Source organism: Papilio machaon, chromosome 25 (genome assembly GCF_912999745.1).
Source record: "Papilio machaon chromosome 25, ilPapMach1.1, whole genome shotgun sequence".
Taxonomy (NCBI): domain Eukaryota; kingdom Metazoa; phylum Arthropoda; class Insecta; order Lepidoptera; family Papilionidae; genus Papilio; species Papilio machaon.
In genome coordinates, this window is record NC_060010.1 from 5,446,502 (window position 1) to 5,472,960 (window position 26,459).

General features: G+C 34.4%; 3 protein-coding genes across 3 annotated transcripts; all 3 read left to right on the forward strand.

Moving 5' to 3' along the window:
- Positions 1 to 1,238: 1,238 nt before the first annotated feature.
- LOC106721712 (nose resistant to fluoxetine protein 6-like) lies at positions 1,239 to 11,510 on the forward strand. Its single transcript, XM_045684230.1, has 14 exons — positions 1,239 to 1,353; positions 1,771 to 1,974; positions 2,266 to 2,465; positions 3,089 to 3,300; positions 5,269 to 5,354; positions 5,661 to 5,842; positions 6,264 to 6,415; positions 7,498 to 7,666; positions 8,297 to 8,490; positions 8,880 to 9,027; positions 9,470 to 9,653; positions 9,944 to 10,086; positions 10,353 to 10,462; positions 10,758 to 11,510. The coding sequence occupies exons 1-14, from the start codon at positions 1,305 to 1,307 to the stop codon at positions 10,963 to 10,965; spliced, it is 2,241 nt and encodes a 746-aa protein (XP_045540186.1). The 5' UTR covers positions 1,239 to 1,304; the 3' UTR covers positions 10,966 to 11,510.
- Positions 11,511 to 15,111: 3,601 nt separating this feature from the next.
- On the forward strand, positions 15,112 to 18,956 carry LOC123722423. Its single transcript, XM_045684143.1, has 6 exons — positions 15,112 to 15,192; positions 15,438 to 15,623; positions 16,147 to 16,361; positions 16,685 to 16,896; positions 18,501 to 18,617; positions 18,935 to 18,956. The coding sequence occupies exons 1-6, from the start codon at positions 15,150 to 15,152 to the stop codon at positions 18,954 to 18,956; spliced, it is 795 nt and encodes a 264-aa protein (XP_045540099.1). The 5' UTR covers positions 15,112 to 15,149.
- A 51-nt stretch (positions 18,957 to 19,007) lies between these two features.
- LOC106721730 (O-acyltransferase like protein-like) lies at positions 19,008 to 25,193 on the forward strand. Its single transcript, XM_045684282.1, has 9 exons — positions 19,008 to 19,175; positions 20,057 to 20,205; positions 20,587 to 20,755; positions 21,005 to 21,198; positions 21,898 to 22,051; positions 22,688 to 22,847; positions 24,254 to 24,396; positions 24,653 to 24,762; positions 24,974 to 25,193. Exons 1-9 carry the CDS (start codon positions 19,128 to 19,130, stop codon positions 25,074 to 25,076), a joined length of 1,230 nt encoding a protein of 409 aa, XP_045540238.1. The 5' UTR covers positions 19,008 to 19,127; the 3' UTR covers positions 25,077 to 25,193.
- The last annotated feature ends 1,266 nt before the right edge of the window (positions 25,194 to 26,459 follow it).

The window sequence follows — 26,459 nt, forward strand, 5'->3', positions numbered from 1 at the left end:
ATGCGTCAGCCAACCAGCACTGGGCCAGCGTGGTTGACTATTGCCTAAGCACCCCCTCAATTGAATAGAATCTGAGGCCCTCGGAGTAAACGTATTCTTATCTGACGAGGAATTTATCTTTAATTCCTTGAAATCCTACCATTCCAATTAAGACTAGTATATTTTTTTTACTTTTTACAGGTCTGAATATTTAATTACTTTACATTTAGCAACTATATAAATAATTAGCACTAGTATCCTAATTATTAATAAAGAAACATAAAAAAATAGTATATACTAGTTATCACTAATCACTACAAATGGCAACTATCAGAATTAAAAGGTGCCCTAAGTGTATATTTTTTCATATTATAAATAGCAAGCGAGCAAGCCAACTTTCGCCGAAATAGCAAACGCAGGAGGATCCGCATACAAAGAGCTTATTCCTTATCCTATTCGTCAACTCGACCGTTAAATCCACTTCCCTTCCCATCCTATTCTTATGGGAAAAAGGTAGGAAGAGAAAGATGGACTAAAATTAGGCCCCCAGCACATTCATCATATTGCACCAATTCTCGCAACGGGTGTTATTGTTGCTGACGTCTACCCTTAATAATTACTTTTTGTAAAACTCCCTTACGTGTGGATTTCTGAGACCAAATTATCTGTTATTTATTAATTAAAACATCTTTATGCTTTTCTTCTCCACATTAATTTTTCAAAATTCACGTTCGTCAGTTCGTGAGATTTCCTTAAAAAATAGGTACAAGGTTTTCGACTCACGTATTAATATGTAGGTAAAATTATTTCTATTATCCAAATCAGAAATTAAAATAACTATGTTTACAGTTTTAAGGTGACACTGAAAAAAAAAGTAACTAGCTAAAAAAACGTATATTCTATTGTCTGACAAGGTCAAGGTCTTGCACTTTACCTTCCACAATTACATAACCTAAGTTTATTTAATTATAAAAGTCTCCACTATTCGTTTAGAACAGGAAATACATTGCGTCGTGTAAAATAAATTAATGTTATTTATTAAACAAATTATGTTTGCTAAAGGTACGTGTAGTTTGCAAAAAAAAACATTAATCAGACAACTTGTCGATAATAACTCTGTCAGCATGTTTTGATCGTTAAAAGACATTATATTTTACGAATTTTGCTTAGTCGTTTCTTCGAATTCAGTCACAGTAGTGTTTAGCAAAACTTTCATTTATACCGAAAGATTAAATAAAATTAAATTTTTGTAATTGCTGACTACAAAAGTGAAATGATTTAAAAAATTCTACTGTTTAAATTATTAGTGAAAAACCGACATTGTGATGAAAATGAAGAAAAGAATATTCGGAGCTATCATATTTTTGTTGCTAGGTAAGTTTTAGTTTCGCAAAAAGTACCCATAAAATAAAAATCAACATCTTGAATACTTATTCGCTAACAGACAGCAAATTTCGAAAGCTTAGACATAGCAAATATTCTTAATTAAAGGCCAAACGACTGTCATTTCTTTTTACCGATAAATTATGCTTAATAAATTTTCATGCACCTGTGGAAATTAATTAGCAATATTGCAAACTGAAATTTTCGGAGAATAATTAGTCGTATTTTATAATTAAAATTTCATATTTTTGCCTTATCTGTTTTAAATATATTCGTATTTGCTTTACACTGGATTTTAACATATAAGTATAAAATATCCAGCTAAATTTAAAAATAAATAACGTTTTTAATGCCCAAAATCAAATTAATTAAAATCGATATTTCTATCGTTGTCTAATATTATTTCAGGCGTTGTCAATTGTGGTGATGTTGAAAACATCGATGTAAGTCAAACAAGTGTTTTGCCAACTATCAAGAAGTATCCATCCTTCCTAGATGTCTTGAAAGAAGATTTGTTAATCCAAGAATGGGATGATAACGAGAAATCTTGTCACGATCAGATTTTAAAAATTCTAACAAACGTCCAGAATTCAACGCTATGGGCTACTTGGAGTAAGTAAATCATTCGATATAATTTAAAATATGTATGTGTTTGAATGGAAGAATTATAGAAACTCATTAGTCATGGAATTGTATTTTATAAGCTCAATTAATAATTCTAGTTTTAAAGATAATCCTAAAATTAAAAATAAATCAGAAAAGTTTGCCATTCAGTTTCCGACATATAAATATTTAAAAGACTCTTTCGAAGAAGATAGTCGCTAACACATGCAGTACCAATGGCCTGGCCAGTTCACAGTATACAAGTCTTGTGGCAATGAACATTTTAACATTTCTTTTCAGTATGGGACAGTGTTCAGTTACCTTCTGGTCAGTTCTACGGCGCTCACAATCACTTCGGCAACTTCGATCAGTGCTTGCGCAGGTTGTGGAATGACGATCCAATGCCTACGCAGTATTGTCTCGTCGACCTCAAACTAGCTGAAGCTGATAAATTAATGAGCGAAATAAACCCATATGATAAATCAGAGGGTTACTTTCACGTAAGTCACAATCAGTTATATTTTTTAGATCTTTTGTTTGTGGATATTCACGATATAAAGAACTTTTATGATAATACTAGCTGTTGCCCGCGACTCAGTCTGAACGGAATTAAAAAACTTATTAAGTAGCCTATGTGTTCTTCCAGACTTTGTTCTACATCTATGCCAAATTTCATCGAAATCCGTTGAGCCGTTCCGGAGATATCTTCAAACAAACATCCATCCATCGCGTTCACGTGTGGATTGGTGTTTACCTGTTTTTATTTAGTGTTCGCTATTTGTGCCAGTGATCAGCGTCTGCAGTTATTCTATAAAAATCAAAGGATTTTCGACAAACATGGGGATGCCTGTTGGGTGTTTTTGTTCGGTGTTTGGCACGTGTTTGATGACTGTGGCTGTTTTTAGCAAACACCAAGCGTCGGGAGCGACCATTGTATTTGTACTGTGTGAAGTGTTATTTGATTTTTATTCTTCTTCGAAGTTTTATAAGACTAAAGGCAACGGAACTTCTTGATTGGTACTTTTTTCTAATCTATAATTAATTTAAATCTGTTTTTTTTTTATAAATTGTCATTTGAGTGTCTTTTGTTTTGCTAATCTAATAACTATCGTTTTAATTCCAGTTCAGAAATGAATACAGTTCAACATTTAACATCATGTCATGGGGGATATGTATGCCAGCGGTGTGCCAAACTGAATCCATACATAAGTTCGTACGTACTTTATATCGGTACAGCCACATCAGTACAATTAATCCCCACCCTGATATCAAGTCTCTACACTGTCAGTTTACACGGACACCACAAGGGAATACTACCGGATTGTATTCTTTGCTGTAAGTATCTCACGAGGGTAATGATCTTCTCAATTTGTATGTTTTCATGTTTCTATGTTTGTATGTATGACAAACAATATTGTCTGACAAATAGTTTTCTTATTTTCAACCCATAAATTACATTTAAATTTGATAGGTTAATACGAAGTAAATTTAATTAAATTTAAAAATGGAAATGGTACATGGTTGAAAAACAAAATGACCAAATCAATCAATTTTTGATCGAAAATCTGTAAAGACTCAAAGTTAATTCTTTAATTTATTACAAACTAGCTTTTACCCGCGACTCCGTCCGCGCGGAATAAAAAAAAAAAAAGAAAACGGGGTAAAAATAATCCTATGTCCTATTCCTGGTTCTAAGCTACCTGCTCACCAATTTTCAGTCAAATCGATTCAGCCGTTCTTGAGTTATAAATGGTGTAACTAACACAACTTTCTTTTATATATATAGATAAGCGGTTGCCCTTGCTACGTCCTTACTACGAGGGTGAATCAAAAAATTCTTGGAATCAATATTAAAAAATGCAAAGATTTAAATAATAATATTTTATTTTTCTACATAATCTCCCTCCAATGCAATGCATTTAGAATAACACGTTTCTAACTTCCTTATTCCTTGTGAAAAAAATTTATTTTCTTGACTCTCGAAAAAGTCCTCTACGGCAGCTATAACCGCGTCATTATCGTGAAATTTTGTTCCACGAATTTCCTCTTTTAATTTTGGAAATAAGTGAAAATCACTTGGGGCTAAGTCCGGAGATTATGGTGGGTGGTCAAGGAGATTGAAGCCAGCACAGCGGATTGCGTTGAGCGCAACTTCCGATCGATGAGCAGGAGCGTTATCTTGAAGGAACAACACGCCCAACGACAGTTTTCCACGACGTTTTTCTTTAATCGCTTCACGCACTTTCGGGATTAAATTTGCATAATAGGGTCCAGTAATCGTCTGGCCTTTTGGCATGTAATCAATAAAAAGGATTCCTTCACTATCCCAGAACACAGAGGCCATAACTTTGCCAGCGGTAGGAGCAACTCGAAATTTCTTGATGGATGGAGAGGATGGTCGTTTCCAAGACATGCTTTGTCTTTTAGTTTCAGGATCAAAATGGTGGACCCACGTTTCATCCATGGTGACAAGACGACGGCAAAAATTATCCGAATCACGCTGGAACATTTCGAGATTACGCTTGGAAATTTCCAAACGTCGCTTTTTGTTTTCGTCGGTTAACATTCGTGGCACCCATCTTGCAGACACTTTTTTGAACCCCAGTGAATCAATTAAAATGGATTGAACGCTACCAAAAGATATCTTTAGGATCTCAGCTATATGTTTTATAGTCATTCTTCTGTCTTCCAAAACCAGATTCTCAACCTTTTTGACATTTTCTTCTGTAACGGAGGTTGAAGGCCGCCCAGAACGCGGGTCATCTTTACAGCTTGATCTACCTCTTTTAAATTCAGCCACCCAGTACGCAACCGTAGAATAGGGTACAGCATCACCCCCTAATGTCTGCTGAATGTACAAAAAAATTTCCTTCGTAGACATTTTTTTCAAACTGAGATATTTTATCACCACACGTAACTCACTTTTATCCATAATTTTGACTTTTTAGCAACTCGTTGCACAAAAAAATTTATTACATGCGAACGAACTGACAAAAACAAGTGACAGTCTGCATAAATATAGTGTGATAGACACTCTTTAATTTGAATATCGAACTTGATCCAAAAAGGTTTCATATATATGCACTTCTAAGAACTTTTTGATTCACCCTGGTACGTCAGCACACAATTTAAAAAATGTAGCCTATAATATGCCCGCATACATCAGCTACTTTCTAGTGTCAGTCCCCTCAAAATAGACTCACCCGTTCCGGAGATTACCCGGAATAAACGTAGACAGACAAAAAGGAGAAAATATACGTACACAAAATATACATAGATGTAAATAAAATTCTACGCTTTCAGATTGTCTGCGGTGCTTTTGATCGTAATCGCGTCGACCTGTACGTTTATAACAATGAAGAATAAAGACTCTAAAACAAATCGCATCGGTAAGCAATCCAAATAAAATGCATACTTTAAAACAAATAAAACCTTCATAGTCATCATCATCATCAGATCACTATACATCCCCACTGAGGGGCTGGGAGCCTACCGTAAATTAGGGGTGACTAGCCCATAGTCAACCATAGCCAAGTGCGGGTTGACTTCACACATATCATTGAATTTCTTCTCAGATATGTGCAGGTTGCATCACGAAAACTCATTGGTACATGGCGGAACAAATCAAGACCTAAACCCCTGACTCACCGACGCTTTATTGTTTGCTAATCAACTCTTATTAATCTATCTAACAGTTATGAAGATAGTTAGCGCTTTCGACCTTAGAAAAAACGCAAGCGATCTTATGTCAGTGAGCAAAGATGAGATCAAAGTGATGCACGGCGTCAGATTCCTCACTGCGTTTATGGTGGTGACCCTTCACGTCATGTTTATAAACATCATGGCTACAGCTGGCAATGGATTGGATATGATGGACGTGAGTATAAAAACAAAGCAATGGTTTTACTACATCTATTTGATATTGAAGTTATCCTTTTGGTTAGCCATGTCCAACATCACATCATGAATTGAATTTAAATGAAATTTTACGATGACATTTATGTATATTCATAGTATAAGAAACCAGGACGTATTAAGTATTCGCACATCTACATGTCAATTAGAAGTACTTCTAAAAAAATTTTACGGTCTTTTTAAGACCATTGATACTATGTTCAGTACTTATATATCTTTTTTGTCTTAAAGTACCTTTACGATAGTTTGAGGGTGGCAGTAATTTCTGTAGACGCTTATATGCCGAGGTTGAATAGATAGCACTCAAATAGTCTACTATTAAGATCAACTACTGCTTTTTATAATTAATTCTTTAGTACTAGTTTTCTAATCCAATCTTCCAGGACTTCAAGCGGTATGCTGGGTTCTTGTCACACGCGAGTGTTGTGGTAGACACGTACTTCATGATGTCAGGCCTGCTGCTGATGAAGAGCTTCAAGCCTGAGACTGGCAGATTGATCAGTCCTATCAAACTTATAATAAAACGTTACTTCAGGTATGGCAAACAAGGAGTTTGTATATGTTTATTCCTTTTTTTTTAATAAGTCTGACTTTCCTGACACTGCTATAGTGGTTCAATTTCAAGAAGATAAGTGGAATTTGCGATGGAGAGGACGCATAGGAAGGGGATCTTACAATCTTCTTTCCGTGCATCACCTCCTCTGTGATGGTCAACGTGGAGATCTTCGTTATTTTTAGCGAATTCAAGTGGCCTCTTGCTCGTATTTTACCTATTAAATATCAAGGTTAAATCAGTAAACAAATTGTATACATGTAAATAAGGTCAAAACTCTTAAAAGATCAGTAATAATCTTCCACAGTTTATTGTGGCAATAAATACTGACCCGATTGCAAGCGTTTCGACTACAAAGTAAACGTGGATTTGCTTAAATAATCAATCAGTATTTTAACCTTTTTTACCTTCAATTTGTTCTTTTATAAATACTTATTTTGCAAAATCAATGTTGTAGTATTAAATTTTCTTGTCAATTTTACTTGCGAAATTCTATCATTAAAGCACATATCCACTATAAGATCAGCGGCCATCCGCTCAGTGGAAATTGCATTTTACTTTAAACTAACCTATAATGACTGTCATTTGTTCACACTACCTTAAAACAAAACTAAACATGTGTAACTACGTTGTTAACTATTGGCGGCAAAAGAATTAAATAAGCAAATAACTTACTTAATAAACTTTATTTATTTACTTAATACTAACTACTTTTTTACTTAATAAAAAAATAACTTGTGACTTTCTGTAATGAAAAAAAACTTGAGAGGTGTCAAGGGACACCCGGATGGAACGAAGTTCCTTTCGATTAATTAGTGAAGGAACCAATGTTTATTCTATGAATAAAAAAACTTAAGTCTTCACAAGAAGTACATTTTATTTCTATGAATTTTCGTTATATATTGTCACGTCGTTGCCATGGTGAAGTAGCACTCATTCGTCGTTAACATACTTACTATAGCAAAAAGTGTCGTGACAACTTTTCGTAAGAATTTTTTCCGTCTAGCCCCCTTTCACAACGCGCGATAAGGAACTTCGTTCCAAAAGTATATATTTTGTTTCAGGTTAATTTGGGTATTTATAGTAATGATCCTTGTTGTTGTAACTGCAACACCCTACCTGTATGGAGGTCCGCTTTGGTCTAAATATGCTCAAGTCGAACAGGAGGCGTGCGAGAAGAACTGGTGGTTAGGTCTTCTCATGGTGGGAAATTACATCGACCCGGAACATATTGTAAGTGTCCACTAGACTACAATTTGAATGTATACGTACAAATCTTGAAACACGTACTTTCGTACTAGGTAAAACGAATTTTGATATCTATTCTAAAGACTTTAGTGTGTTCTATGTGTCACGCAATAAATTATTCTCATTATGAATTTGTACTGAGAAAACACTAATACGAAAGCTTAATATCACGTCCTGCTCATCATCAGCTCACTATACGACCACACTGAGGGTCTCGGAGCCTACCTACCTTAAGTCAGAATTGATTAACTAGGCTTACCCAATGCTGGTTGGTTAACTTCACACATATCTTTGAATTTCTTCGCACATATATGCAGGTGGCATCAAGATTCCTTCACCGTAAGAACGTCGGATAAATGTACATATGTAAATCGAACATCTAAAAACACATTAGCACATGGGGGCATTCGAATCTAAGACCTGCAGATTACAATTCATGTACTTAAGCTCTGAGCCACCAAGCAGTGATTTGCCGAAAAACTAATACAATACTGTGCAGTGCACTACGCAGTAGAACAGATACATGACGACATAGAACAGTACTTTCTCTAAACGCAGTACTGCCCTGCTGCCTTGTCTGTTCTACCTCCTGTTAATTTTAAACTTAATTTGTAGTGCATGCAAATAACATGGTACATACCAGCGGACTACCACATGGCAGTAGCCTGCACGTTGATGTACTGGTTATACCAGAAGAACAAACGCAGCGGTCTCTGTCTGTTCGGCCTGGTCACCATCGCCTCCCTGTTGTTACCCGGAGTGTACACTTACTACCATAAACTGAATGCTATTACTATATTTGATGTTGAGTAAGTAACAACCTTTATTTATTCTTGATTTGTTAATAGTTGAAGAAACTTTTTAACGAAACGACTCTTGCTGCAGTTTGTGTTGCTTCCTGCATCAGTAGCAACAGACCTATGCATTCTGCACAAAAGAAATCCGCGTACGGCCTGAATCGCTCGAATTGGCGAAAAGTAGAAATATGTTCTAAGAGTTTTTTAGACTTAACTCACCTTTTAGATAAGGTTAACCGTGCGACTAAGGTCGCGCCAAACTTTTTTTTATGTCTTTGAAGGTATTATATGGTAATATCACAAAAGCATAAATAAAATTCTATAGAACAATGTATACTTGAAATTCTGATTTATGTATGTATGGTCAAAGTTGACATCTACTAATTCACGGTTTTTTTTAGGACTATTACAAACAGTCGTAAAGACATAAGCGGTTTTCCAATATACGGCTTAAGTCACTTCCGTGCAGCACCGTACTTTGTGGGACTGATTGCTGGATATATTCTGTCAGTTTACAAACCGTCTAATTACAGGAACGTTATATCAATAGTAAGTCGGGAAGATAACTCTGCATAAGTTATAAAATAGCAATCCTAAAAATTTTACTTTTGCATCCTTGTTTAAAAGTCATTAACATAACCTGCCACGTCTTAAAAGTTCTTTTTTAATGATCAAACATGTTTAACATATATGTATTTGTTTTATAAAGTTATTAATCAAACATTTCAAATATGAACAAAATTTAGCGTTTGCGGAGAATCAGCACAGTATATACTCTTCCAAACATCTCTATTAGCCGTCATTTTATTCACTCCCTTCTTACGCAATATTCTCATTCACACAATCCATCCATACTCCCTTCGTTCTTCCATTGTGGCTCTCCACTCTTATCTCTTATTTATTATGCCCATCTATTCAATTTCATATATGTATAAAATCGTCAAACAGACCCACTATAAAATTATTTACCATATAACAAATTCTTTTTCAGAAATATTCAATAATCAGCTTCATAACAATAATGGCGCTATGTCTAGGAGTGCTAGTGATGGGTCCAGCATACAAATTTAGAGAATATAACGCGTTAGAGTCAGCTGTGTTCGCAGCCACTAACAGATCCGTCTGGGCAGCTCTTAATGCTGCTTTTATATTACTTTGTGAATATGGAACATTGCGTTAGTACATCATATTATTTGTATAATTAAAAAACCAATACACGAGATTGTAACCCTTATGACATGAGGGGAAGAAGACAAATTATACGATACCATAAACGTCAAAATGGGTCCAGTCCATTACGCTACAAAACGTCACTACAATTAATATAATGTGATCGAGTATTGGATTCGCTAATTAATCTAAAATAAACCATATTGACGATACTACGAGTAATACTAGACTTTTACTGAACCTTTATTTCTGATCGTTTTCAATAAGGAGGTTCTCAATCGCTTGTTTTTTTCAGCTCTCATCCCCGACTTTCTAGGCTGCAGCGTATTCACGCCCTTAAGTAAACTTTCCTTCGGAATCTACATGTGCCACTTCATTTTCGTCATGAGATTAACTCTCGCACTGCGTTCTCAAGCCTGGCACGACTTCTATAAAATTGTAAGTCTTTATTTTGTCTATATCTTTCTAGTAACCTTTGTCTTTCTAGTATCATGTAAATCTTTTTTCTGATATTTATAATTACATTCTCCTGCTAACTTAATAGCAGTACAATTGCTGCTACTAACTTCTCACCTAAAGTTTCAGTAAAAACATCTTTACAATATGTATTCTAGTATAGTCTACCTTGTGTGATTACATTATAACTATTATCATTAGAGTAGTTGTTCAACTTTGATTCAATTCTTTTTGATATTTTATTTCAGTTTCAAGATTCATGTGGTATCGTGGTAGTTTCTAGTATAGCCAGTTTGTACATGACCTTATTTATAGAATCACCTCTAAACAATTTGGTCGGACTTGTAATAAAGACCAAGTAAGTAAAATGTTCCAATAATATACGAGTATAGACATATAGGATGTACAGAAAGGTTACTGAAATGACGGAAGATAGATCAATATGGAAGATGAATATCTGATATACGAAGTAAAGTCGAATGAGGACAGTCAGATGATGAATTTAAACGACGAAGGAGGTGAACTTTGAACCTCATATCCCAAAAAAATACAAGTTTCCTCATAGAAAACTTAGAACCTACTTGTAACAAAATCATTAACCCACAGAATATCTTTTAACTTTCACCTAAGTAACAAATTTATTTTAATTTCAGACCGACTACTTCGAAAAATGTAGAAAAATGTGATACTAAAATTGTTAAAGGTGATTCGTTCAAAGACAATGCTGCAGTTGTCGCAATAAATGATGAATCTCCAAAAGATAATAGAAATGTAAAAGCAAATGGCATTGATAATAATTCTTATACAAAAGAAGCTAATGAAGAAAATAAGAAAAAAGATGTATGGAGACAAGATTTATAAATAATAAAAATGACAAAATTTAAATTAGCTACCGTTTTAAATTATTACAGTTCACTGATCTCTATAGATGGAAAGATATGCTCCGACTTAAACACGTCTGTCAATGTTCCTGACAGTTAATTCTATCTCTATTGTTAATTAGAATCCCTACCATCGCTACCAATAGTAACCATCAGCGCCAAAATAGTGACAAATAAATATGCACAAAATTATTGCAGCTTGTAGCCTTCCTATGTATAGAGATCTGTGTTACAGTTAAATGAATATAAATTACATAAATTAGGACATTTAAAAAACAATACATGAACAGAGTACAAATTTAATCAATAATAACTCTAGAACTAACAAGTAGGATTTCAGTCATGGACTCGTTTGCCTCTCTCCTATTAATTTTGTTTCCTCTATCTAGTAGTCTCCTCTAGTAGGTTTCCTTTGACAAAACACGCTGCCACTTGTAAGGGTAACCGTGGCTGCGGAATGTCCAGCCCCTTGTCAATTTACAGTCATTTTGATTTTTCTTTTTGACATTATATTTTTGTACTTTTTTTGTTTTTCACTTGAAATATATTTTACATATAATTCAGAACATCTTTAGTTCATCTTTAAAAGCTATTGAAGTCTTCACCACAGTACAAATACATGGTCTTTCGTACCGGATCCGGATTATTTTTAATTTATACAAGAAAAGAAACTGAACATGAGAAAAATGTAATTTGAAAAGAAATAAAAAATGGACAATGTCAATATTAAAAATCAAAAATGACAGTAAACAGACACTGTTAGTAGGTTGCCTTAACATCTCTGTTTTTGTTCCTAAAAGAAAGCCCTGTTCTTTTTTGAAAATATATTTTTGTACATGTGTTCGGCCATGAAAGGCCATAGTTAGAGACAAGGACAAGATGATCAGAAAAATACATTAGTAGTAGCTATTTTCTTGTTGAGGAAATTAGATAATTACTATCAAATAATTTAAAATTAATTTTGTAATTTTTATTTTTTATTGTAATTGCTTCGTAATTTATTCTTTTTATTTAAAAATAAAAAATTTCGATCCATTTTTTTTTTCAGAAAAAAGTTTTTTTATTTATTAATATTTCTTGTAATGTATTCCAACTAAACTCAAGGTTTTTACTAGAAATAGTTTACGAATCGAATGATAGGATTCAAATCCCACGACCACCTGTCCAAATGTAAATAACCATTAGCCTACTAGCGCTTCTCGAGATCCCTTTAGATACTTTTTAATGATTTTTAATTTAAGGGCTTTTCTGTGGCTCACCGCAGAACCATCACACGGTGCGAAAACTGCACCACAAGTAATAAAATAAACTTTAAAGCCTGGAAATCATGTAATGTTGTAGAACAAACCATCTTTTATGCTCATAACCTAAAACGTCGAAAGTGTAACCTGTTTGAATATAGACTAGCAGTTGCCCGCGACTTCGTTCGAAGTAGAAAAAATCTAGTAATAAATATAGCCTATATCGCCCGGAGATAGTGTAGCTTCCCAACAGTGAAAGAATTTCTCAAATCAGTTCATTAGTTTCGAAAAATTGAATAGGAATTCAAACAAACAAATAAACAAATAGTTCAAATTTATAATCTATCTATATATATAAAAGAAAGTCGTGTTAGTTATACTATTTACAACTCAAGAACGGCTGAATCGATTTGACTGAAAATTGGTGGGCGGGTAGCTTAGAACCAGGAAACGGACATAGGATAATTTTTACCCCGTTTTCTATTTTTTATTCCGCGCGGACGGAGTCGCGGGTAAAAGCTAGTATTAGTATAGATGAAATTTCTATGGAAAAAAACTAGAAACATATATCTCTAATCGTCCTTTACACGTTTTCTTTGAAAACCGAAACGAAAATATTGGAGCAGAGTATTTCATTGAATTCGTTGAAATGTTTTCATTATAAGTTGAACATAAATGAAATAGATTTTACGTTTTATTTATAAGTTTTTCATTTGTTTAAGAATAAAATGCAACTCTTCGTGCAGTCATCATCACCCTGATGTTATCCTATTTAAATGGGGTTAGCACACAAGGTTTTATAAACCTTCACGTATTTGCCAGCCCATTGCAAGTCGCCAACACTCTTTGTGCAATGTGGTACTTTTTAAATTCCTATTACATTTGTATTGAACGTAATTATTAATTATGAAAAATCCATTTAACTTTCGGTCCGTTGCTCGTTTGCTCCCTTCTCCTATAAAAAAAACTATATTCATACTGTGTTTATGATTCGTACCGTTTATGCATTTTACTCCCGAAATACACAAAAACCGCGGACTTATCATAATAATTTTTAATATTAATATAAGCGTCTTTTAAAGGTTACGATTTTAATAAACCGGTATTATAAGCGGAACTTACACAAAAATGCTGACATTACTTTAAAATTAGATGTTTGCATTCGTAAATTAAGTCATGCTTTTTTTTAGCAATCGTAGATGAGTTGCCTAACTTTAATAGAAAGAGGAGGAGACGCACAGAAAGAGAACATTTTCCCTTCCTATGCGTCCCCCAACAAATCCACTTCCCTTCCCATCTTTTCCTTAAAAGAAAAGGGTTTTTTATATGAAAAGCTGGCAAACGAGCAAACAGGTGACAATTCGCCGAAATAGCGACGCGACCGTTGTCCATGGACATCCGCAAATGCAGATTCGTTGCCTACCTTTAATCAACGGAGAAGGGGACGTCCAGAGAGAGGAAATTTCCTCTTCCTATGCATCCCCTCTACCGCTAAATCCACTTCCCTTCTCATCCTTTCCTAATAAGAAAAGATTGAGAAGGGGAAGAGGACTAGAATTAGGTCTTCGTCACCACACTCATCAGACCAAACGCAGAATTACTTCTACTTCGAGCCTGTCTTCTGTGTGGTCGTGCTATTGCAACGGGTGAGGCTCTTTCATGTAACAGATATTGTTACTGGGGTCTACCACTGTTAAAATTGCTAATTGAAAAATAAACTCTTTTGAAGATTTCTCATATTAAATCAACACAATAATTGTCACCCATAGTTAACATTAACATTGCGGTAGTTAGATGTTTATTACCTTAATTAATTAATTGTCCATAAATCTATATGTAAAGGGGCGATAATTTATTTTACAAACCAATAAGCCTTTATTACACTCCTAGCAACAAATTCTAATCGAAAGCCGTCTGCCTTTAAAACCTTTAAAACCCTTTAAACTTTAAGAGGTATGCTCAAACGAATATAACTATAAATAAATAAAACCATGTAAATAAATAAAATCAATAAACCCGACTGATTCCATGACACTCCAGGTAAAAATACAAATCGAATGACACAGGACACTTATAAAAACACTAGCTATTACCCGCGACTCAATCGTCTCGGAGTTAAAAAATAATAATAAGGGTATGATTCTTCTTAAAATTCCATAAAAAACAGTCAATCCGTTTCGGAGGAGTATTTTAACTATATAAGTATATATAAAATAGTTACCCGGAGAAGCATAACCCTTATAAAAGTGATCATATTTTAAAGCAATATCTGCGTGATTAGTTACAATGTAATACATAGTGATTTACATCTTCTATATATATAAAAGAAAGTTGTGTTAGTTACACCATTTATAACTCAAGAACGGCTGAATCGATTTGACTGAAAATTGGTGGGCAGATAGCTTAGAACCAGGAATAGGACATAGGATAATTAGTACCCCGTTTTCTATTTTTTTTTATTCCGCGCGGACGGAGTCGCGGGTAAAAGCTAGTATATATATAAAAGAAAGTTGTGTTAGTTACACCATTTATAACTCAAAAACGGCTGAATCGATTTGACTGAAAATTGTTGGGCAGGTAGCTTAGAACCAGGAATAGGACATAGGATACTTTTTACCCCGTTTTCTATTTTTTTATTTTTTTTTTTATTTCGCGCGGACGGAGTCGCGGGTAAAGGCTACTATAGATATAAAATAGTTACCCGGAGAAGCATAACCGTTAAAAGTGATCATATTTTAAAGCAATATCTGCGTGATTAGTTACAATGTAATACATAGTTATTTACATATTTACACATATATATATATATATATATATATATATATATATATATAATAGGTAAATAAAAGTATAATACAAAGGACATCTGTACCAGTTGCGTTGTGCCGTTTTCTGTGCTGAGACTGGTTCTGTGTTTAAAGTTATGAATTTATTTTTTGTTGTGTTAATAACGACGTTATTCATAGGTAAGTTTTTTTATATGAAGTTATGAAATTATATTAATATCTGTATTAAATATTTGTATCGTTAAATGTAAGTATTTGTACGTGAGAGAAATTTTTATTAAATTTTTCGTAATTTCTCGATCTGACTGTTTATATGCGCTAATATCAGAAATGGCTTAATTGATTTAGACGCTTTCACTAATTTAAGCTTCATTTAATATTTAAAGTTTAAATATGTTACTAAATGTAATTTTACAATTAAACAGATCATGGTGCGTCTAAACAAACTTTTAACAAAGAACTTGAGAACACAAAAAAACATACAGAATGTATTGACATATTGAAAGAAGATTTAATGTCCCATCATTGGTCTGAAGATGAGAAACCTTGTTTGGATGAAATAATTAAAACAATTATTAATATTAAAAATTCTACACTTTGGGCAACATGGAGTAAGTATCTTCTAAGAATTATACACAAATGTACAAGATTTTTTATATTAAATTAAATTAAAGTGTGAAATAAAAGTAAAACATGACATTTCAAATACATCATGAAACCAAGAATCTATATATATATATATATATATATATATATATATATATATATATATATATATATATATATTATATATATATAAAAGAAAGTTGTGTTAGTTACACCATTTATAACTCAAGAACGGCTGAATCGATTTGACTGAAAATTGGTGGGCAGGTAGCTTAGAACCAGGAAACGGACATAGGATAATTTTTACCCCGTTTTCTATTTTTATTCCGCGCGGACGGAGTCGCGGGTAAAAGCTAGTATATAATAAAACATTCTTAAAGCTTATTTTAATAACAACGCCATCTAGTTATTTTCTAATGTCAACTTTCTCGAAATTTTAGCTTCAGGTCCTGCCGTTCAATACTAAATTATCTTAACCTATCTAATTATTATTTACAACACTACGAAATATTAAATTTTCTTCAACAGTTTGGGACAGTAATCAATTACCAGTCGGTCAACTAATGGGTTCGAAGCACCATCTTGGTAACTACGATCAATGCATAAGTGACTTAATTGGGAACTCCTCTCCACCGTTCCGTACCAAATATTGTTTAGCGGATATAGTACTGCATTCTAATAAGGAACTGAAATTCAAGGCACAGGAAATTGACCCTTATGGACATACGGAAGAACATATAAACGTAAGTATTTCCATATTTAGTTAAAATAACGCCCTGGGTTTCAAAGGCTTCATTTTTACCATTCCTTTGGGGGTGTTATGTAAGGCTGTGTAATTCTCCGACCTTTTTGTATAGCACCCTGGACTGTCGCCTAACCGTACCTTAACACCGGTTCTGCCGTAAATACATTTAGGGGGTCTGAACGCTAAACTGGGGGGTCCAATTGTGAACTGTAAACTAAACGACTGAGAGAATTTTAAAATAGACATGATATTCATTTCATATTTTTTGGATGATCAGTAAAATTTTTAGTTTTTAATAACCAAATAACTATATGAAAACAGATGAAAACAGAATGGAATCAACGTTTTAATGTGATAATATGGGGTGTCTGCGTGCCACAAAAGTGTCGAAAAAATTCAGTGAAAAAAATCTTACAGACTCTAATGGGACAGAGTTATTTAGGTAAATTGAAATTACAACCAGAAATAAATATAGAGAACTGTGAAATTGCAGGCGAAGCGAAGAAGCATATTGATGGATTTTATATTATAATGTAAGTTGTAATTTTTTTTATTTAACGTGTAAGAAGAGAGCGAATAGTACAAACTGTGTTAAAACATGTCATTTTATCTCATAATTTATCACAATAGAGAGCGAGAGAGAGAGAGCTAATCAATAATTCAATAAGAATCAATTCACAGGTGGGCACAGTTAATCGAAAAGTTAACTTCGTTAATCGTTGATACGTTAATTAAAAAATTAACTTTGTTAAACGTTAAAGCGTTAAATTCTCGAAAATTTTACGCAAGTTTAAGTTAACCATACCAAAATTAAAATAGGTGAAACAAGTGAAAGGAAATATAGGAATAGGAAATAGGTGAAACAAGTGAAAGGAAGATCTTTTGATGACTTTTGACACTATGCACGAATTGCACACACTTTTGTGAATTAAATATACAATTGTACACTTATTGCGGCGACACTTGTTTCACTATATTAATTTCACTATACATTCTCTAACACATTAATTCGATCTTTTCACACTTGATTACAATGATTGCAATTTAACCTGGAGTATGTTAGTGGTATTTATATTTCGAGTATTAGACAAAGTGTAAAAGTATGAATGCAGTAAAGTGTTTTCGAACCTTCTTTTGATTTTGTCCTATGAGTCACGTCTTTCCTGGAGGCTCTGATGCATCACACTTGCACGCGATAACTTCACATATATCTATTATCAACTCGTTCGTTCACCATTCGAGTCGCCGACAGTCGCTCAACATAGCTGAACTTACGAGCGTGGCGTGCCGCGTAATTTAAACAAAATGACAGCACGTCTCCAAGTTTCTAATTTAACGATTAACGGACTTTTATTAACGGAAGTGGAGTTTAACGGAATTTAACAAAAGCGTTAACACTTTTTGAAGTTAACTTAAAAGTTAATCCGTTAAGCAAAATGTTAACTTCGTTAATTAACGATTAGCGGATTAACGAGTTAACGCCCAGCTCTGAATGTAACGATTAACGGACTAATACGATAACGATTACGAATAAAATCAAAGAATAGTTACACATAATTACTACGTTACAGCACATCGCACGGGCTCTATTTTAACGCCGCGCTAAAACTCGGCGTTGGCGGCTCTTGAGTAATGAACGCCTTAAAATGTTGTTTCCTTCGTCCAGAGCTCAGATGCAACGCTATGAACAGAAACATGGAAATGCATTTGTTTTATTTGAACGGTTTTAGTGTTTGGAATTAGAGCATCGCGTTTAAAACGCATCGTTTTACTGCGCAATGCAGCATTTTAAACGCTAGGCGAACGGCACATGAGTGATTTTAAAGCGATCATCGCCCAATAATATTCGATTCGAAAAAAAAAGTCATGTTATATTAATTATTTAATTCTTTCACCTACAGTAATATATTAGCAATGTTTGTTTTTTAACTTTAGCAACATTTAGTAAACTAAATCCAAAAACCTCCTTCTTTTTGAAGCCTTTAAAAGCGGCTAACATTATCGTAGTTATTCGGTGTCGGCACGGACTAGTTTTGAGCCCAGTCATAAAGTGTCAAGGGGACTGCGATTGCGTATGCGGTCCGACTCTTACTGACGAAATTGAAAGAAAAATATTATTACATTTTTCAAATTTCAGGTTTGCGGCATTTATATTGATAGGAGTTGTTATTTTATGCACAAAATACATATCGAAACAACAGAGAATAAAGTCTGGACTAAGTAAGTACGAAGTTTTGGAACGAAGTTCCTTATCGCGCGTTGTGAAAGGGGGCTAGACGGAAAAAATTCTTACGAAAAGTTGTCACGACACTTTTTGCTATAGACGAATGAGCGCTACTTCACCATGGCAACGACGTGACAATATATAACGAAAATTCATAGAAATAAAATGTACTTCTTGTGAAGATTTAAGTTTTTTATTCATAGGATAAACATTGGTTCCTTCACTAATTAATTGAAAGGAACTTCGTTCCATCCGGGTGTCCCTTGACACCTCTCAATTTTTTTTTTATTATTATAACCTTGAAAAAATGTAGGACAATATTATATTTTTAACAAATACTTCGACAGTCGTTCACAGCCTGTTATTTAATTCTGAAATCATTGATTACTTTCCTTTACATTTTTAGCTTACGAGATAATCAGATGTTTCTGTTTAAAAAGAAACACAAATGATTTGTTGGCAAGTCCAAAGAATGATATCAAAGTATTGAACGGTTTAAGGTTCACATCATCTTGTACTATAATACTCGTTCACTGTATTATGGTATGTATGCTGGTTAGTGCTGGAAATGCGTTGAATTTTGAAATGGTAATAATTTCTATATATTCTATTGACTAATTTTCTGAATATTATTATTATTACGGCTATAGTATTATAGATGTATCGATATATGCGATGAAAAGAGTTACATCTCTTAAGAGATCCTTAGGGCCTTATCATACTAGCGGTTTGCGAACGGCTTCGGGGCGGAGCGGCCGCGCAGCAATAACGTCACGGACGCGCAACGTTTTCCTCGCGTGTTCGCAGCGGGTTTACGACGACGTATAGTACAGTCTGTAACAAAATGAATTCCGACGACGAAACACTGCTGTTGGTTATGTTACTTCGAAAACGCAGGAGACGCAAACGAAACCATCGACGATTTTGGGAGGATTCATTATCAATTAATCGACTGGATGAGAGCGACTACTTTGTGTTGTTTTGCAAACGAATAAAAAATAATCCTAAAAAAAATATTTAAGACAAAATACAATAAAATACAAACAGACTTAAGACATGAAGACACACATTTGAGATTATCAGTGTCACCTGAAGAAAAAAAGAAAAACGGACGGGCTGGCGTTTGTACGAGAGTGTACAAAATGGCGCCCACGCTGCTATTCGCGGCGATCTCGTTCCAACAACGCGCATCGAATCCGCTGCGCATGTGCGACGCTGCGCATCCGCGACGTATTCGCTGTGTGGCCGCTCTGCCCCGAAGCCGTTCGCAAACCGCTAGTATGATAAGGCCCTTACCATTCAGAAAGGGATGGATACAATAAAAATAGTACATTAAAAAGTCTTAAATAAAAATTGACATTAAATTAACCTTGGCATATAGTAATTAACATTAGATTAACCTTGGCATAAAGTAATTGACCTTTCATTGACCTTGACTTGAACTAAATGACCTTTAAATTGTTTCACAGTACCTCAACAGCTACGGTATGTTTTTATTAAACCTGGTCATCGTTGTGGACACCTTCTTCATAATGTCAGGTATTTTATTCGTCAGGAACATCAAAACCAATAGTAATCTGTGGGATCTTGTGAAAATGCTGATAAAAAGATATTTTAGGTAAGTGTCTCTTTTATGGTTTTTAAATTAATCTTGGAAGATACTGTTCGTAAGAAACGGGATTCTTACCACGATTAGGCTGTTTGAGCTCCCGATATTTCGGCACAGTTGCATGCGCCATGTTCACGGGTTGACAAACAGCCTAATCGTGGTAAGAATCCCGTTTCTTACGAACAGTATTTTAGTAAAAACCACGAAAGTTTGAAGTTATATAACCTTGGAAGAATAAACATTTTTAAACATTTGGTACATCTATTGACAATCAACTTGGCTAATACAATTTACAATTACAATTTGGAAACTGAAAGTCGATTTTATGCTGAAAAACATCAGAATAAACTTAAATCAGTGGTGACCATGCTTAATGTTTCTTTTTCTCAGACTTATCTGGTGGTATATAGCCGCCCAAGTGACCATAATCTTCATACTGCCTCGCTTCGGCTGCGGTCCGCTTTGTGCGAGGTTCATGGATTATGAACAAGGAGCTTGTATCAAGACCTGGTGGCTAGGTCTACTGATGATGGCTAATTATGTCGATAGAACCAATATTGTAAGTATAACTATAAATTTCCACTGCTGTCACACCCTTAGTCTTTTGAAATATCTTGGCAGTTGACCGGAGCTGTGCAGCGCTCGCTGCAGCTAACAATATATGCTTCTTCGCAACTCGTTTGATGTTCCGAGCCGACAAGATGTTTGAAAAATACTATATAACAAAAAACCTAAATTATTATACTTATTTTTACTCTTTACATCTTATAACCACAGCCCTGTTTTTTTTTCTTTTTTCTATTTCCAGTGCCACGCTCCATCCTGGTACATATTCAGCGATTTCCATCTAACTTTTTTGGCAATAGTAATATTTTGGATACATCAAAAACAACCGCGCCTTGGGAAGATCTGTTTCGGTATTCTAGCATTTCTCAGTATTCTACTGCCAGGTATATTAGCGTACAATACGCCAGAATTGGGAGATAATCCATTCCACTTCCAGTAAGTTAAACTAAAATTCATTTAAAAATTACCTAAACAATACAACCTTAATAAGCGAGAGTCCACGGGATCAAGATATATTTATCGCTTATCGAGGTTTGTCTCTAACTCGAGTATCACGCTTATGAAACACTCAAGAAGAGCTTTAGAACAACAGCGAAACCAACATACGAAGATATGTGAATGTAGTAGTGAAAGACACCTCAAAATATCCTTGATGTCTGGTTACGGGCATGAGTTGTGTTGTAAGAAAACGCTCGTAAAAATTTGCAAAATTACTAATCTCAAATCACAAGTCCGATAAATATAAAACACTAGCTTTTACCCGCGACTCCGTCCGCACGGAATAAAAAAATGCACACAAGATAAAAAGTTCCTATGTCCGTCTCCTAGTTTTAAGCTACCTCCCCATCAATTTTCAGCTAAATCAGTTCAACTGATCTTGAGTTATAAATAGTATAACTACCACGACTTTCTTTTATATATATAGACTAGCTTTTACCCACGACTCCGTCCGCGCGGAATATAAAAAATGCACACAAGATAAAAAAGTTCCTATGTCCGTCTCCTAGTTCTAAGCTACCTGCCCATCAATTTTCAGCTAAATCAGTTCGACCGACCTTGAGTTATAAATAGTATAACTAACACGACTTTCTTTTATATATATAGATTTACTTTCCTTATGTTTATTATTAACAGATTATACAAAGTAATGAGGCATGTTAAAGATTCAAAATTTTTCGTATCATACTTAAAAACACACCACAGAGCGAGCCCTTACTTCGTGGGTTTGATGGTAGGCTATATTATGAACACGTACGGAGCCAAGGCTTTTAGAAATACATTTACAAAGGTATTTTAACATTTTTATATTTTATTAATTAATCTAAATTTAACAACTGTAGAGTACGTAGCTTTATAAGCTGCTGCAAGAATATCCAGTGCGTCCGGTGCCACGACCACACATAACATAGGCGTCAAAAGGAAGTAATTCCTCGTATAGTCTGATGGGTGTGCGTACCGGAATCATAATTTTAATCATCTTTCTCTTCCCACCCTTTTCTTCTAACGAATACGGGAAGGGAATTTAGCATTGTGAAACGCATTGGATGGGGAAATATCTTCTTCCTATTCGTGCTCTCTTCTGCCGAAAACGTAGGCAACTTTTTAACTGGTTAGAGGTGTCTAGAAGGCTGCCATTTTGTTATGTTTACACATTCAGATAGCAGCTTCCTCAGTTACCAACTTATACTTTAAAAAAAATATGTAAAGGTGGGTATAGACTAGAACATTTACTTGTAACAAAACAACGAGCCGCTTTATTATATGTTGTTGTGTATCACCCTTACACGAACCAGACTTGCTTTGGAAACTATGCTTTTACCTGTACCATATCATTCGTTAAAACGTTACATTACATAGAAATGCTTGAGAAAATGCTCTAGTGTATATTCACCTTTATATTGGTTTTGTATTATATTTGTTTCAGAAACAATTATTTATTTATTTTCTGGCATTTTTCGCTATAGTTGTTTATTTATCTACGTGGAATTACAACATGCAAGTAATGTTATTAAATGTTTTGCAAAGAATTATCTGGGCCTTTATAATCTGTGCAATTATTTTGATGTCCGAATATGGAAGTTTGCGTAAGTATTATTTATAACTTATCTAGATGTAAGAATTGTCGGTTGATACAATAATAGTGGCTTTCCACAGTTGAAACACGTGTACATTTGGACAGTTTGAACATTGCGTTCCGCAAGGCCGTTCGAGCGTGCATAATACGGTGAGCTAGTCATATGTTGAAATTCCCATTCAGTTTGACAATTTACGAATTCATTAGAGGTAAATTGTCTTGCGTTGTCAGAGATAAACTTCTTTGGTATGCCGTGCCGAGCGAAAATGCTTTTTAATTGACATATCACCGTGTTACTACTTAAATCATGGAGTGTTACGACCTCGACGAATTTTGAATAGTAGTGTTACTAATAAGTAGTTTTTATTACCCATGTGAAATATATCAGTGGCGACCACCTGCCACAGTGTTTCGGGCACCTTGTGCGGAACGAGGGCACTCGGGGCTGTGCGGGTGCGCGCTCCGAACACGTCTCGCAACCCACGACCGCACGTTCGATCTGCGTTGACATGCCCGGCCACCACATTATAACTCTAGCTCGCATTTTACACTTTTCTATGCCCAGATGTCCCTCATGTCTGCGATCTAACATTTCTTTTCTTAAACTCTCCGGTATTACAATACGCGCGCCGCAGAACCGCCTCCAGCCGCCGGTCGTGCTCCTCCCTACTACTTCCATACACTAACAGGTCATCTACGAATATTTCGACACCCTCTATCGTGAATTGCACATTGCATTGTGAAATACTTCGGTGGCAAACGAAGCAAACGCCAAATGACAATCTTAAAAATCTATAACGTCTAAAAGGTGTCGCGAATGAACAAAGATTCGAACTATCCTTGTATAAAGCTATCATGAAAAATGCCTTGCTCGCGTCTAAATGCGAATAAAATTTTACATCTGTTAAATTCGACGTAATTTCCTCCATTGTTGGTAATTGAAAATGACTACGTTTAATTGCTTTATTTAAATGTCTCGGATCAATGCATAATCTAATTTTTCCGTCTGGTTTTTCAACTAAAACAATATTCCACACCCAGTCGGTAGGTTCGTCCACCCTTTCGATTATATTTATAGCTACGAGACAATTCAGTTTCTCCTGCAATTTTTGTCTTAATTTAATTGGAATTTTTCTAGAACAGTTAACAACGGGAGGTACTGATTTGTCAATTGTTATTTTATGTAGTCCTGGCAAACGGCCTATGCCTTTAAAAACGATTTCATATTTTTTTAGCAAAATGTCATAGTTTTTATGTTCTATCTCATTAACCCTTATAAGTAAATTTAATTTACTATAAACATTACGCGATAACAGATTGTTGCATTTAACATTTAAAACAACCTACAATACATTATTTTACGGACAATTACACAATTTTATGCACTAAAAAGTTGTTTCTTTTGATTTCTTTCAGCGTATATCAAAGAATTTCTCTCCTGGTCTATCTTCGTGCCGCTAAGCAAACTAACATACGGAATGTACATGGTCCATTGTATTATCGTCATGTATAATACCATTTCAATACGAAGTCCTCTACACTTCAACGGTTATCTACTGGTAATTTTTAATATCGCACGCAGACTTCAAGTCCCCCTTAGTATATGCAAGGATTTCCCTTAGGCTCTTATACTAGGGCAAAGTCGAAGGACATGTTCTACGAATTCATACCTATCAAATATGCAGTCCAACCTAGATAAGCGAGAAGTAAATAAAAGAGAAACCTTTACCCGGTTCCTTGAACTCTCGCTTATCCAGGTTCGACTGTAGTTTGTACGACAAAAGGCTTGTTTATAATTGAGTTTATTCGTTACAGACTGAAAAATTCTTGGGAACTCTAACACTGTCTTGCTTCATAAGTTTGTTTTTCTTGCTGTTCATCGAAGCACCTCTCAATAATCTAGTCAAATTATTTCTGGAATCAATGTAAGTATTACTAAAGTTTGCTAGGATTAAAAATTAACAATTAAGGCTGCTGTACACGAACATCTTCAAGCATTAGATACAACAGCTCTTAATAAAAATACAAAATTAAATGTTGTTTTTAACCAATATTAAAAAGGAGGAGTTTCTGAATACAAATTTGATTATTATGTCTATCCTTTTTTTTGGTCGCATCATTGTTTATTTTTTACAGTGGCAATACCAAAGAAAGTCAAGAATTAAAGAATAGAAAGACCCACATACATACACAAGAAAGTACAGAAGAATTATCAGAGAAAAAGAGCAAAGAATTATAATTAACGGGAGGAAAAATTCATGGGAGAAAATAACAGGACTGGGATTAACCCTATTTCCACTGTTGAAAACAAAAACATGTCCCACATTTACACAAAAAGTCTTAATTATTATATGTATTTGTATAGATATTTCAGCAGTGGAAACACACAGTATTGAGTATTATAACTTGTAAAATATATTTTTAAAATTGACAATTACACATTCATAATATTGTATATTAACACTGCTTTTATTTTCAGTAAAATAAAAAAAAAAAACAAGTTACAAAATGTTACATTTTAATAAATCAATTTTTAAATAAGTCATAAAAGTCTACAATCACAGTAAAGTCACTTCGGTCGATGAATCTAAGAATCCGTCTTCACCATTGCTTGATACTAACTCCTCAACTAATTCGTCATACAAATCTCTCGTACTTGGATTATGTACATTAACCATTTGTCTTATATTATCAATCATCTTCTCTATATTCTCCAAAGAAATCGTCGAATTTTCCACAGCCAAAGAATCAGATTTAAAATACCTTTCACTTAATACATTATCACCAAAGTTTTCGAACGCTATTTGATCATTATCACAACATCGATTTAAAGATAAATGTACCACAGGTCGACCGTATATACAACTTATAAGTATAAATAATACTAAAGATACGAGAACGCAAAATGCTAAAAACCGCCACCACATTTTGTAGGTAACATTTTAAATATGGAACTAGGGATCGCTATAGGCGACCTATACTGTCCAATGATAATTGTACACTGATGATCAAAAACAGAAACAAATCAAAATTATTTACTTTCGTATTGATTGTTATTGTGTATTATATTATATTGTTATTTACAAACGAGCGTTTAAATAAATATAAATAAACGCACGGGTATAAACGCGATCTAATTATCATTAAATAAATGGTTATTAATTTTTAATTGTAACGAAGTGTCTAATGCTTATGATATTGAAATAATTGTATGTAAAAATGTAGTCAAAATGTAGAAAATCAGAAAGAAACGCTCTGATTACTAGGTCTTTATGCGTTAAACCAATAATAATAAGGTTTTTTGCATTGTTCAATCTTTGATGCATATTTCTTAAGTAAATTATTACTTTTCTGATGTAGAAAACACTGCATTTATTAATAAAAAGTTTTTATCACATCATATATTATCATTTAAAAGCGGGCGGTTAAAGTACTAGCGTTTCAACCGCTCGTTTATCTGAATAACGTGACCACACAAACGTCAACAATTTGTATGCAGATCCCGTGAGTCGGCACTCGGTCCGAAGATGCTCTGCTGACGCCCGGCGGCTACGAGGATTGAATATAAAGTTATCAAAGGAAACGTATTACAGCGTGCCGTGAGTCACGTAGCGTATACATG